Source organism: Bison bison, unplaced genomic scaffold (assembly GCF_000754665.1).
Source record: "Bison bison bison isolate TAMUID 2011002044 unplaced genomic scaffold, Bison_UMD1.0 scf7180017864389, whole genome shotgun sequence".
Taxonomy (NCBI): Eukaryota; Metazoa; Chordata; class Mammalia; order Artiodactyla; family Bovidae; genus Bison; species Bison bison.
In genome coordinates, this window is record NW_011494961.1 from 7056186 (window position 1) to 7070931 (window position 14746).

The 14746-nt window shown below is 39.8% G+C and overlaps 1 protein-coding gene across 1 annotated transcript in view; it reads left to right on the forward strand.

Annotated features, from left to right (window-relative positions):
• The first annotated feature begins 480 nt into the window (after positions 1-480).
• CFI (complement factor I) overlaps positions 481-14746 on the forward strand; it is a 50996-nt gene continuing 36730 nt past the window's right edge. The window contains exons 1-2 of the mRNA XM_010858546.1: positions 481-1105; positions 8650-8697. Of these exons, the coding sequence (XP_010856848.1) occupies positions 1049-1105; positions 8650-8697 (105 nt within the window). The 5' untranslated portion in view covers positions 481-1048. The remainder of the gene's footprint in view (positions 1106-8649; positions 8698-14746) is intronic.

Below are 14746 nucleotides of genomic sequence, written 5' to 3' on the forward strand. Positions count from 1 at the left end.
CGCAAGGCCAGGGGCTACAGTTCCTTCCCCCACCCCAACCCCCTGCAACTTCCCTCTCCTAAATTATCTCTCAGGAAGAGGCCCACTGCAATTTTGAAGGAGCCACACTTAAAACATACATAGAAAGTAGACCTCAAAGGTGCAAATGGTAGACTCTGAAAGACCAGGAGATGAGTTTCCCAGATCCCCCTTTCAAGGAAGGTCTGGCTGTCTGGCTGTGAAGAGTGTGGTCAGCGGACACTTCTGTCTGACAGCAACTGAAGACCCACTCACCCAAGGGCGTGCATTTCCTGGGCAACTGTCACCAGGTCACGTCACTGAGAAAGGCAGGCAGGACCCAGCCATTTCTGCATGACCCAGGGCCCCTGTGACTGGCCGCTATCACTCCAGAGCCTCCCCCTGCCAAGCTGGCCAAGACTTTGTTGAATCCACATTGCAGTTTGCTTTCTCTTTCTGTTTATTCCTGCTTCTCCTCCTTTCCTTTCCCAGGAGCTGATTCCTGACAAGTATCTCCCACCCCAAACTCTGTCTCACATCTGCTTCAAGAGAATCGAACTGTGACAGCATTTCTGCTGAGAGAAAAAGAACTTATCACAGGACAACCCATGATTGATAAAGGAAGCATTTTGGTGAGGATTTTTAGTGTTCAGCATAGCATTCAATACGATGGACGTTTTACTCCTTACCATTTCCTAGTCTTCGTCCTTAAAGAAAAATATGATTCTGTGTTTACCAAAGCATAAGAAATTTCTTTCAGTGGTGTCTGCCTACTGTAGCAAACAGAACAAGGCATTGTTCAGTATTGAGGTGGGGCATCAGTTTTCTCTGCGGGAAAACAGTCCCTCAGCTATTTGCTGAGGTCTTTTTGGTTTCATTTACGGTAAAACTCTGGATTTTTGCCAAATTCTCCACAAGTTCAAAAGTACAAAGCTCTTTAGGAGGGCTGCTCTTTTTAAATATTTTTTCAGAGGTTAAAAATTAAATTTCAAAGAATACCTGGGGTGCAGAGGAGTCCACAGTAGAGACACAGACCCTGATTGTCTCCAACATGAAGCTTGGTCATGTCATTCTCTTACTTTTGTGCTTCTACTTAAGTTTTTGTGAGGTAAGCAATTCAATATTTATACAAACTTTTAAGTAGATAGTTCAAATATTGTAAAAATACAGAAAAAAATCTCAAGGATATTATTTTGACTTAAAGATTACATAGTTCACTTGCCAACGATGACAGTATTTAGTCAGTAACCAAGATTTTATGTTATATCTTGATGAAAGAGCTTGAAGAAATTGCTTTTTTCATATGCTAATATCTGTGCATAGAGATTGGACTGAATGAAAATTTTACTAATAGATCTATGATTTATAGTAATTATTAAATCAGTAAACATTTATTAAGCCCTATCTATGTGCAAGGTATAGAGATGGGCAAGACTGATCCTTCCTTCAACAGCCTTTTGTACAGTTGTAGAAAGATGATACAAATATACCAATGAGGAAATAAGAAGCATAATTTGAAAAATATTTGAAAACATGAGAAGGAACTGTTATAAGACATATATATTTAATTGCCAAAAAATGGCACAAATATCATCATCTGCCAAGGGACTTTAATGAGAGGAAAAGTCCCTTCCTGCTCAGAGATTGGGAAGGGTTTATGGGCCAAGTGGGATTTGAGCTATGGGGTCGCACAGAGTCGGACACGACTGAAGCGACTTAGCAGCAGCAGCATAATTCTGGATTAGATCTGATCAGTGGAGAGAAAGAGGAAATGATTTTCAGCCTGAAAAACAGCAAGTGGTATGGCCAGAAAGACAGCAAAGCACTGGGCTCCTCTCCATGAATAAACCCACTTGATCAGAGTAGAGACTTTGTAGGCAACTCAAGGAGTTAAAGCCAAAACAACAGATCGTAGCCAGTCTGGAAGGTAGCCTGTTAAGGTTAGAAATGTTTAAGACATATTAGAGACTTGCTAATGATTTGCCTACTTTTGTGATCAAAGAGTTTTGAAATAATTCCAAAAATTGTTTTGTTTTTAAGTCCGTTTATAGCAGAAAATGTTTAAAGAGAACTACCTAAGATATCAGAATTAAATACTTAAGTTTCTTATAAGTTCTAAACTATATATGCAATGTTTAGAGTATAAACCAAATGGAAATAAAGTAAGTGCTTGTTGATTAAAATAGATTAAATTATTGCACATCCAAAAATAACTATCACATTAAAATGATGCTTTTATATTTATTGAAATTAAAAAATGCCTCACTAAAATCTTATTTTTGTTAAGAAAAATACACACAAACATACATACACAAATATATTAATAAATGCTTATATAAATGGCAGTTTAAAAGTTCATGGGGAGTGTATATTAAACAGATAACAGTATCTCTGAGTAATGGGATTACTCATGATTTTTATGTTTTATATATTTGCAAATTTTCAGAGTTAAAAAATTTTGTCTTATTCATTCTTCATTTTTCTTTTTTAAATACCAAATAAATGTGTGTTGCATTATAACAAGAAAATTTTGTTTTCTGAAAAAAAGGATATTTCAGCCACATTTTGGGTTCCTGGAACAAAAGCAGAATAAAAAAGAAAACTGAAAATAGTTTTCACTTCCACAAAGGAAAAGAGCCTCTTTCTTTTACTGAACAATCATCCAATCATAAAATTGTCTTCATTCCTTTAAGAAGCAGCATTTTGAAATCACAACTTCATAAAATATTATTATTTCTTTATAAAAGGAAATGGAATGATTTTTTATGGCACCTGCTGAGAAATAATCATTTTTAAATAGAGCTTACCATAGAGATAGGGGCTTCCCTGGTGGCTCAGCAGTAAAGAATCCACCTGCCAATGCAGGAGACCTGAGTTCTTCCCTGGGTCGGGAAGATCCCCTGGAAAAGGCAATGGCAACCCACTCCAGTATTCTTGCCTGGAGAATCCCATGGACAGAGGAGCCTGGTGGGCTACAGTCCATGGGGTCACAAAGAATCAGACCTGATTTAGCGGCTGAAGAGCAACAACCATAGAGACAACATAAATATGTTCTAAGTTTTAAAATGTATCTACATTTTCAACATGAAATAAAATATGTACAGCTGGGAGAAAGTTTTGTATTGTAAAAGCTGGGAGCAGATTTCCTTCTAGGGGATAAAAAGCCCCACCCCCTTTTTATATCAAAACATTTCGATGGACTGATTTGAAAGTGGATTATGTCAATGATGGGATGGGCTGGCAGTGAAGTTGTTCTGAACAGTGAGATGAGAATCCTGGTTTTACTGAACCTACCCAGACAGAGAGGTAAGGGGACTTAGGAAAGGGTGGGAAAGAAACTCAGAGTGCAGAGGGAGTGGCTGCTGTGTCAGTAACAAAGGGGTGGTAAGGAACAGGGATCTCCGTCCTTGGAATTCCCCAGGCAAAAATTCTGGAGTACCTAGCCACTCCCTTTGCCACAGGATCTTCCCAACCTAAGGATCAAACCGTCTCCTGCATTGCAGGCAGTTCCTTTACCATCAGAGCCACCAGGGAAGTCCCAGTAATGAATAGGGAAGCCAAATATTTTAGTCAATATGGTTAAATACTGTGGTATACTTGGCTGTGACATAATCCCTGACCAAAGCTTTTTTTTTTAACCCTAAAAGCATATTATAAAATTCGGTTTATACGGGTAGTATTTTGGAAGGAAAGAACTGGGGTAATGGTCAACAGAGTGATGAGATCTGGAAAGAGAATATGCACAGAGGCAATACACAGTGTAGAGAGTGACGTCAGCTAGCAAGGCAGAGTAGGCAAATCCAAACACTTGTCCACAAAAAAAAACTAGAAAAGTCAAGCAAGTGTTCAAAACCAACTTTGTCAGAACTCCAGTTATCAAAGTCCCACAGTACCCAAGTGAATGCTGAATGAAGGAAAAAGGCAACTTAAAAATGGCAGGAAAACTGCAGTATTTCTACTTGCCCTTACCCCACCCAGATACCAACTCAGTGGCAGTCTTGAAGATAGCAATCCAGATTCCCAGTGTGGAACTCTAGTCCCCAGTTCTAAATGGAGCAGAGCAGACTTTATTTAAAAAGAAATTGTGTTTGTCTGTTCTAACCTATCCAGGGGCTACTTGAAAGACTGAAGCAATAAATTTGTCTTTTTTTCATCTAACCTGGAACTCAGAGTGGAAAGGCAGCAGGCATTCCTCAAAAACATCATAAAGGCAAGCAAATAAACAATCTACCTCCACCTGAGACAACAGTTGAGGCCTACAATAGAGTGCAGAAGCTTGGAAGGAAAAGTTAGAGTTTCAACTGGAAATTAGGGCATTCAAAAGCCCCTGTGTATCCTGAGGAATTTAGAAAGCAACACACATGCCCAGGCAAGAAGCCCAGAAAACACCTAAGAAGACCCTAAGCCTAGACCTCCAGGCTCAGTGCAAATGTGAAGTAAAAGCTAAGACAGAATTTTCAAAACTCTGGTTAAGTACTGAGCACTGAAGTGCCCCAGCACAGAGGCAATTTGCAAGCTCGGAAGAGGTTTTTTTGTTGTTCTCAATTTCAAGGATTCCTTATTCTTTTCTTTCCTTCTTTCCTTTCTTTCATTTCCTTCTTCCTTTTTCTTTTTTCCCCTCCCTGTCCATTTCCCTTTCTTTTCCTCTCTCTCTGGTTGCTTGTGTTGAAGGAAATCTTTGTCTAAATCCTAGCTAAATGCAAGGTAAAGAAACCAAGACTTCAGAAACCACACATGACAAAAAAAAAAAAAAAAACCTTTATAGAAACAGTTTTGAAAAATTAATAAATAGCTATAGTCTACAGGAATCAAGGAAAGCAAACCCTGAGAAGAAGAAAGAATTTGATTTCAAAAATTACAACATTATAATATTAAAAATATCCAGTCTCCAACAAAGAATATGAAGCATGCAATGAAACAAGAAAATATGGCCCATTCACAGGAGAAATTATTTCTGAGGAAGAACAGACTTTGAACTCACCAGACAAAGACTTTAAGTCAAACATCTTAAATATATTCAAATAACCAAAACAAACAAAAAAAAAAACGAGGAGGATGTAGGAACAAATAGAGAATATCCATGAAAGATAGAAACTTAAGGAATTAGACTGAAAAGTATAACAAAGAATTCACTAGAGGGTTTTAATAGCAGATTTGAGCAGGCAGAGGAGTAAGTGAAGCTGAAGATTGGTCAGTTAAATTATCCGAGGAGCAGAAAGAAGAATAAAAAGAGAAACCATCAGTATACACACAATTGGAATCTCAGAAGGAGAAGAGAGAGTCGGAGAATATTTGAAGAATTAATAACCAAAAACTTCTGAAATTTGATAAAAGATAATGAACCTAGAATGTCCCTGGTGATCCAGTGGCTAAGAATCTGCCTGGCAATGCAGGGGACACGGGTTCCATCCCTGGTCTGGGAAGATTCCACATGCCGTGGGGCAGCTAAGCCCGTGCACCACAACTGCTGGGCACATGCACTCTGGAGCCTGTGCTTCGCAACAAGCAAAGCCACTGCAGTGAGAAGCACCACAGCTAGGGAGGAGGCTCCACTTGCAGCACCTAGAGAGGGCCTATATGCAGCAGTGAAGACCCAGTACAGCCACAAAGTAGTTAATTAATTAAAAAAAAAAAAAAAGAAATGTGTTCAACCTCAGTAATTGGGGGAAAATGCAGATAAAACTATTCTCTGATGACATTTTTATATAGCTAATTGACAAAGATAAAAATGTTTAATGTTTTCTGTGGTCAAGAAGATGGAAAATAGGCCCTGTCATATATTGATGACCCCTGGAGAAGGGATAGGCTACCCACTCCAATATTCTGGCCTGGAGAATACAATGGACTGTATAGTCCATGGGGTTGGAGAAATATCAATAACCACAGATATGCAGATAACACCACCCTTATGACAGAAAGCTAAGAAGAACTAAAGAGCCTCTTGATGAAAGAGGAGCGTGAAAATGTGGCTTAAAACTCAACATTCAAAAAGCTGGGATCATGGCATCCAGTCCCATCGCTTCATGGTAAATAGATGGGGAAACAATGGAAACAGTGACAGACTTTATTTTCTTGGGCTCCAAAATCACTGCAGATAGTGACTGCAGCCATGAAATTAAAAGACACTTGCTCCTTGGGAAAAAAGCTATGACCAACCTAGACAGTATTTTAAAAAGCAGAGACATGACTTTGCCTCTCTATGATGGACAAAGGTCCATCTAGTCAAAGCTATGGTTTTTCCAGTAGTCATGTATGGATGTGAGAGTTGGACCATAAAGAAAGCCGAGTGCCAAAGAACTGATAATTTTGAACTGTGTGTTGGAGAAGACCCTTGAGAGTCCCTTGGACTGCAAGGAGATCCAACCAGTCAATCCTAAAAGAAATCAGTCTGAATATTTGTTGGAAGGACTGATGCTGAAGCTGAAACTGTTTCAACAAACCTGAAACTCGAACACTTGGTCACTTGATGCAAAGAAATGACTCATTGGAAAAGATCCTATTGCTGGAAAAGATTGAAGGCAGGAGGAGAAGGGGACATCAGAGGATGAGATGATTGGATGGCATCACCAACTCGATGTACATGTCTTTGAGCAAGCTCCAGGAGTTGGTGAGAATGGGGAAGCCTGACGTGCTGCAGTTCATGAGGTTGCAAAGAGTTGGACATGACTGAGCGACTGAACTGAACTGATATATTGATGATAAGAGTTCAAATTTGAGCAATTTCTAGAGAGAGAAGGGCTTCTCAGGTGGCTCAGTGGTAAAGAATCTACCTGCCAATTCAGGAGACCCAGGTTCATCCCTGGGTGGAGAAGATCTCCTGTAGTAGGAAATGACAACTCACTCCAGTATTCTTGCCTGGAAATTTTCATGAACAGAGGAGCTTGGTGGGCTTCAGTCCATGGGGTCACAAGAGTTTGCAACTGAGCATGCACACTAGAGAGAGAAATTAGCCAATGTCTTTCTAAACTAAAACTGCTCATTTCTTTGATTCAGCAGTGTTACTCCCAGGTAAGTACTGACAAATATACTTAGCATATGGGGGAAATAATGTGTATTATACGAGGAGATTTATACAACACTTTATAATAACAGGACATTGGAAACAATCTAAATTCCCTTTGTTGGCTACTGGTTGTAAATTATACTGGTGTTGGGGGTGCAGAATTAGTAAAGTATGGGTTCACATATACAGTGATGATCTCTGGAAAGGTTCACTGCTGCTGCTGCTGCTGCTGCTAAGTCATGTCAGTTGTGTCTGACTCTGCGACCCCATAGATGGCAGCCCACCAGGCTCCCCTGTCCCTGGGATTCTCCAGGCAAGAACACTGGAGTGGGTTGCCATTTCCTTCTCCAATGCATGAAAGTGAAAAGTGAAAGTGAAGTCGCTCAGTCGTGTTCGACTCTTAGCGACCCCATGGACTGCAGCCCACCCGGCTCCTCCATCCATGGGATTTTCCAGGCAAGAGTATTGGAGTGGCGTGCCATTGCCTTCTCCGGAAAGGTTCACTAGGAACTATTAAGTGGTTGACTCTGCGGTAGTGCTTGAGGGAGTGAAGGGATAACAGGAGAGAAATATAATTTTTACAGGCACCCTTTTGAACATGTTTGTAATATTTCTATGTGTTTTCTATTTTAAAAAATATCAATTAAAAATGAAAAAATTTTTTCATCCATTTTACATTCATTATAACAAAACAAGACCAAGAAACTACACCATTGTTTTGTTTTGTTTTGCACTCTCTGAGGCAAAAGTGATGGAAATGACCCTGAAATAAAATTGGAGGGAAAAATTGCTAGTGAAGACCACGATGAGAAGGAACTGAGGCCGCATAGGGCCTAAAACTCTTTCAGTGGAAATGTTCTGATATGACTGTTAACTTTCAGGATATGAGCTGTTTATTCACTTCTGGAAGAAAGACAAAAGTTTATATTGCTTACTCTTTTTGAAACTTTTCCATCTTATTCCTCAGTGTTTTCCAGGGAAATCCTGATTGTACCTGTTGGCCATCCTGATCCAATCATCACAAAATCTCAGTGGCATGTAACCTGATTTAGTTTACTCGCCTACAGGTTAGCTGGAGATCATCTCATCTAAGGTGGGCTCAGCTGGAGTGATTCTTCGTTGCTGGCCTGATCATCTTCTTCCTGTAGCTATGGCAGAGAAGCAGAAGGACAGACCCAGTTGCACAAGTACCCTCCAAGCATCTCTTATGTCACATATGCTGACTTCCTGTTGTCCAAAGCAAGTCACTGGCCAGGCCCAGAATCTAGAAGTAGGAAAACGTACCTCCCCTCTCCGGAGGAAGAGAGAACATCAAAGGATAGGATAAAGAGCAGTAGAACTGGGGCCATAAGCAGTCTACCACAGTCAGCGTCACATTAGCGTCTGTGTAGGATCTTCAGTGTTTATTTGTGCCGTCCCATGTATTTTGCACTTGCTGTTCACAGCAGCTCTGTGAGGATATTCTTTTTATTTTCCACATTTCACAGAAGAAGAAACAACCATCAAGGTAAAGTCATTTACCAAAAATCACACAGCTAGTTAGCAGTAGAGGGGAATTTTCGACGTTTTTAAAGCAAAAAGCAGGACGGAAAATGGTGGACTTTTGCTCTACTTGGTCATAATTGATCATTTTTTTCTTTTGTTTATAGGATAATTTTAGAAAACGAGGAAAGTCAAAGGCAGTGAAGAAATCAGAGGTAAAGCTATATGGCTGTATACCAGGGTGGGATAGTAGATTGTTGTTGTTGTTGTTGTTTTTCTTGTTTGTTGTCTAATAACCAACTGTCCATCTAAAATGGCTTCACTGGGAAATTCCCTGGAGGTCAAGTGCTTAGGCCTTTCACCATGCTTTCACTGCCAAGGGTGCAGGATCAATCCCTGGTCGAGGAACTAAGATCCCACAATCCACGTGCCATGGCTAACAAAAAAGCTAACCTGTACTCCTGCCTAGAATAAAAACATAAAGTTTACAGCAGGATAATTATTACAGCATCACAAATACCAAAGAAATGATCCCCCCTAAAAAAAAAAGAAACAGCAGCTAAGGGAATTGAGTCATGTTTTAGAGATAACTAGGCTATAGTAGTAATCACTAAAAATTTTTGTGCATGTTCCCCAAGTATATGTGAATATATTTATTTATAAATAATATATACTCTACTGTATAAATATACTTTAAAAAATAAAATTTTAAAAACAAGTACTTTAATAATAATCCTACTGTTAATCTTTAATGAAATATCATCATCAAATACACTATTTTTAAATTTTTTCATTTGATTTTAATATCATATTAATTGGAAAAGATACCTTACAAAGAGCTGCTGCTGCTGCTAAGTCAACACACACAATAAACACAGGGAAAGTTTCAATGATAATATTCTATGGAAACCTATATTTCAATTAGTCTCTTTAATATTATTGATTGGGGGAGGGTTGGCTTCTTTTCATATCTGATTAGCTTTCTATTTGACTCATGTGGATTGTGGGATCTTGAACCCCATGGTGTGGCTAGTGAACAGCTTCTGCTGTAGCTGGAAGTGTAGACTCTGCCATTTTTCTTGTTTATTGATGTTGTATTTTGGCATTATTGTCAATCTGGTATCATTTCACTACATGCATCTCTAAATCACTTGTCCATCTGTGAAGATTATTTCAGCTAAAACTAGATGATATAGTCTATAATGTCCCATAATCAAGCACATGAATATGATTCTCCATCCTGACAGAGAAACCTTCTCTTGACCCCATGTTGTTGTTTAGTCACTCAGTCAGGTCCAGCTCTTTGCAACCCCATGGACTGCAGCACGCCAGACTTCCCTGACCTTCACCATCTCCTGGGGCTTGCCCAAACTCATGTCCATTGAGTTGATGATGCCATCCAACCATCTCATCCTCTGTCATCCCTTTCTCTTCCTGCCTTCAATCTTTCCCAGCATCAGGGTCTTTTCTTATGAGTCAGCTCTTCACATCAGGTGGTCAAAGTATTGGAGCTTCAGCTTCAACATCAGTTCTTCCAATGAGTATTTGGGACTGATCTCTTTAGGATTGACTGGTTTGATCTCCTTGCAGTCCAAGGGACTCTCAAGAGTCTTCTCCAACACCGCAGTTCAAAATTAACAATTCTTCAATGCTCAGCCTTCCAATTCTCACATCCATGCGTGACTACTGGAAAAACTATAGCTTTGACAAGACGGACTTTTGTTGGCATAGTAACGTCTCTGCTTTTTAATATGCTGTCTAGGTTTATCATAGGTTTTCTTCCAAAGAGCATGTCTCCTTTAACTTCATTGTTGCAGTCACCATCTGCAGTGATTTTGGAGCCCAAGAAAATAGTCTGTCACCGTTTCCATTGTTTCCCCATCTATTTGCCATAAAGTGATTAGATCAGATGCCATGATATTAGTTTTCTGAATGCTGAATTTTAAGCCAGCTTTTTCACTCTCCTCTTCTACCTTCATTAAGAGGCTCTTTAGTTCCTCTTCACTTTCTGCCATAGGGTGGTGTCATCTGCATATCTGAGTTATTGATACTTCTCCTGGTGATCTTGATTCCAGCTTGTGCTTCATCCAGCCTGGCATTTCACATGATGTTCTCTGCACATAAGTTAAATAAGCAGGGTGACAATATACACCCTTGACGTACTCCTTTCCCAATTTTGAACTAGTCCATTGTTCCATGTCCGGTTCTAACTGTTGCTTCTTGACCTGCACACAGGTTTCACAGGAGTCAGGTAAGGTGGTCTGGTGTTCCCATCTCTTTAAGAATTTTCCAGTTTGCTGTGATCCACAGAGTCAAAGGCTTTAGTGTAGTCAATAATGCCCTCCAATTATTACCCCATTTCTCTGTGCTTCTTGACATCTAATCTTCAAAAAAGTTGCTATGCTCAATTTCTCTTTCTATTATTTCTTGGGGCTTCCCAACCCAGTCTGGCTTGAGTTCCCACATTCTACCAAAATAACCTTTGTCAAGATTCCCATCTTACTGGAGGAGTATCACACAACTGCTAATCATCCCTTCCTTCTCTCTGCCTCTGTGTCACCATTTTCTGTTTATTTGTCTTTTACTTCACTGGCCACGTCTTCTTATCTCCTTTACCAATTCTTCATTATCTGCCTACCCTCTCAACATCATTTGCTCACATCCTCCAGTGGATAAGCCAAAATCTTTCCAGTAGCCAACAAGGTCCTATGTGATCAATCACACATCCCTCCAATTCTCTGGCCTCATCTCCTCCTGTTCTCCCTTCAGCCATTCACAGCCCTCCAGCCACACCAGCGTCCTGGTCCAAGAGCACATCACATATACTTCTACCCCTCAACTTTTGCTCTGGCTGTTTCCTCTGACTGTGACACTTCACCCCTAGATATCTGCATGGCTTACTCACTCACCTTCAGGCATCTGCTCCAAGGACTTTTCCTCAAAGTCTTCCTTGACAACCCTATATGCAAAAATAGCAATCCTTCCCCTCACTCTCCACAATCTCTCTCTTTCTTTTACTGTGTGTTTGTGTTTGTCTCCTTATGTCATACTACATATTTATTCTTTTTTAAAAAAATATTTATTTATTTGTCTGCACCGGGTCTTATTTGGAATCTTTAATTGTGACATGTGGGATGTCATGCATGTCCTGGGACTGAACCTGGGCCCCCTGCATTGGAAACACAAAGTCTTAGCCACTGGATCACCAGGGAGGTCCCTATGTTTATTCTTTATTTACTTTTTGCACTTGTGTCCCCAGGACCTAGAGCAGTGCCCAGCATATAGTAGGCTCTCAATAAATAGTGAGTGAATATGCTGTGAAGAGCCAATCCATATTCAAATATTAGAAAAGGTTCATTTCTGTCTTTCTACTTTTTCAATAAAACATGCAAAGTTATTTCACCCTCTGGGTTATCTTCACATCCCCGGGGTTTATGTAATCCACTTTGAAAATTATTGCACAATAGGAGTGGCTCTCCATCCTTGGGGAGTGTAAGAATCTTTATGGAGCTTGTTTACAGTACAGATTCAAGGTCTCCCCTCAGAAATTCTAACTCAGGAGGTCGAATGCTTGGGTCCAAGAATCTGCATTTGCACAATTACACACCTCACGTGAGTGAGGCAGACAGTCCCAGGCTACAACTGGGAGTACTTTCCATGTATTTGGTACTCTTCTTTTTCAGCTTTAAATTCCAGACTCAATAACAATGGGGAAAAGGCTTCTTTAGCATACTCCATCAGCTCACACATAGTTTACACACAGAATGATTCAGTTTGTCCCAATCTCCCTAGACAAGTGGTTCTCAAGGTTTGGGATTATAAAGACTATTTCTAGATGGCTATCTGTATCAGTCAGTTTTGGCTACACTCCAGTAAGAACCAATCCTCAAATCTTAGTGGCTTGACATAAGAAAAGTTAATTTTTTCTCATGCAAAGACTGTGGGTCTGGGTAACTCTCCAGTGAACACGTCCTCCATGTGTTGGGCCAACCTTCTGAGCTGGTTTGATTCTATGGTGCCTCTGAAACACATGCTCCCCTGATCACCATAGCAGAGCAGAAGTAAGTAGCATTGTTGAGCACTGGAAATTAAATGTTTCTACCTGAAACCAATACATGTTACTTCAGCTTACATTTCTGTGGGCAAAGCAAGTCACCACCACATCCAGCCACAAGAAGGAAATGCAGCCTCACCATTTGCTTGGAAGTAAGAGTTACATGAGATTTTAGTAAATAGTATTATGTTTACCACAAAAACAAATCCTAAGAAAATACTTACATCCACCACTCTACCTTTCACCATCAACTATAGGCAGAATAGTAGCTGTAATTTTAGTATCCATTATTGTAGGAAGGAAGGAAGTTACACAATATAATTTCAGTGATGATTTAAATAATTTTGCTTCTTATTAATTTTAACAGCTTCCACACCCATTGGAAAGATAAACACACATGAATATATGAGGAATAGTTTATATTCTGTCTACAGCAAAGACTGGTGTAAAAATGCATGTACAAAAACCCCTTTAATAATGTCCTCTAAGATCATCAGCCTACTGCTTAGACATTGAGGCTCCATGGGCAACTGTGACTTACCCAGTCCCTGTAGAGTTAAAACTTTTTGCCATCAGGTTTTACACAGTGAATAAGAAAGCCTTACTTTTACTGTTTTCCGCCATCACAAATAATTTTCTAACTTTCCTTTGATTATTGCCATTGTCAGCAGCCACATTGTTGGTATTTGCCATTACCATCAATCTTAAATTTTAAATGGTAATATTATCATAAAATTGATTCCACTTACAATAAGAAATTTTAGAAATAGAAAACTGCCTAATTCCAAAGGCAATCTTCTCCCCCATGCTCTGGTTATACCTTCTCCCATCCCATCCTCAACCTTATTCTAACAATTTTGCCCTTTCTCTCTTAAAGCTCCCATCTTTCCCATTCCGTTGGATTACTGACCTTACCCTTTACTCATGATGAAATCTCACCTAACAACAAAAATCTCTCTTTACTGTGTCCCTTTATGGTACTGTCTTTCCATTTTTTTCCCCTTCAAAGCCTAACCTTAATGCTTTCTATACTGAAAGCATGATGACCTTCTTTTTCATTTAGCTGTTTTTTACTAAATTAATTCTGTATACAATTACAAAGGCAAATAATACCACAGGGCTTAAAATCATGGTGATATTAAAATATTTAATAATTTATTTAACAATTGGTTGGGCTTAGATGGACTTCCCTGGTGGCTCAGATGGTAAAGAATCTGCCTGCAATGTAGGAGACCCAGGTTCAATCCCTGGGTCAGGAAGATCCTCTGGAGAAAGGAATAACAACCCACTGTTAGTATTCTTGCCTGGAGAATCCCATGGACAGAGGAGCCTGGAAGGCTACAGTCCTTGGGGTCAAAGGGTCACAAAGGGACATGACCGAGCGACTACCACAGACACACATAACATTAAACACCTCTCTCACACACACCTCCTCACCCTTGACTCTCTCTAACTAGAAACAACTTTCAAATATTTGTTGTTTCTTCTGCTGTTTATATGAGATTCCTTAAAAACATATTCATACAGCCATTCTTTTAACTAATCCTTTGGTTCTTTTAGCCACTCCATCTTCTTCAGAAGTAGTAGGGGCCCCAGTTCCTAAGCTTTTCTGGGGTCCTCTGGGGGTTTATTTGCTTTATTCTTATGGACTTCCCTCATTAGGTTTGGGTTTCATTGCTCTGTCGTGTGCTAAACCTATTACCACCTGCCCATCTGCTTTCCGGCTTCCAACCTTTCAAAATTATCCCAAGTCTATAATCCTCTCCCCCATTCTCCTTGGCCTTATTGATTATGCCTTTTTTTTAAAATTATATTACTCTCATTTTAATGAAACTTGGAGAGGAGGCAGAAGTTTATGTAAAGTCTGTGTTCAGTCTCCCATGTCTGAGTACAGGACCAATCAACAGAGTTAGCCCATGCTTCTGTTCCCATTTCTTCACTGCCCATTCTGGCCTCAGCTCACCAACGTCTGGTCTCTGCCTCTGACATTCAGCTAAAACTTCTGCCTCAAGGATCCCAGTCATCTTTGTTCATCAAATTCAGTGGCCTTTTTTTCAGCTTCCTCTTCTGAAGCTCTCTGCAAAATTAGACACATGAGCAACATCTCTCTGGCTGAAGAGCAAAATATCTTCTGCTTATTCCACATCTTCAGCTACTAAAAAGGGGAAAATTCTCCTCAGAGTGTGTGTGTGTGTGGTTTTATTTTATGT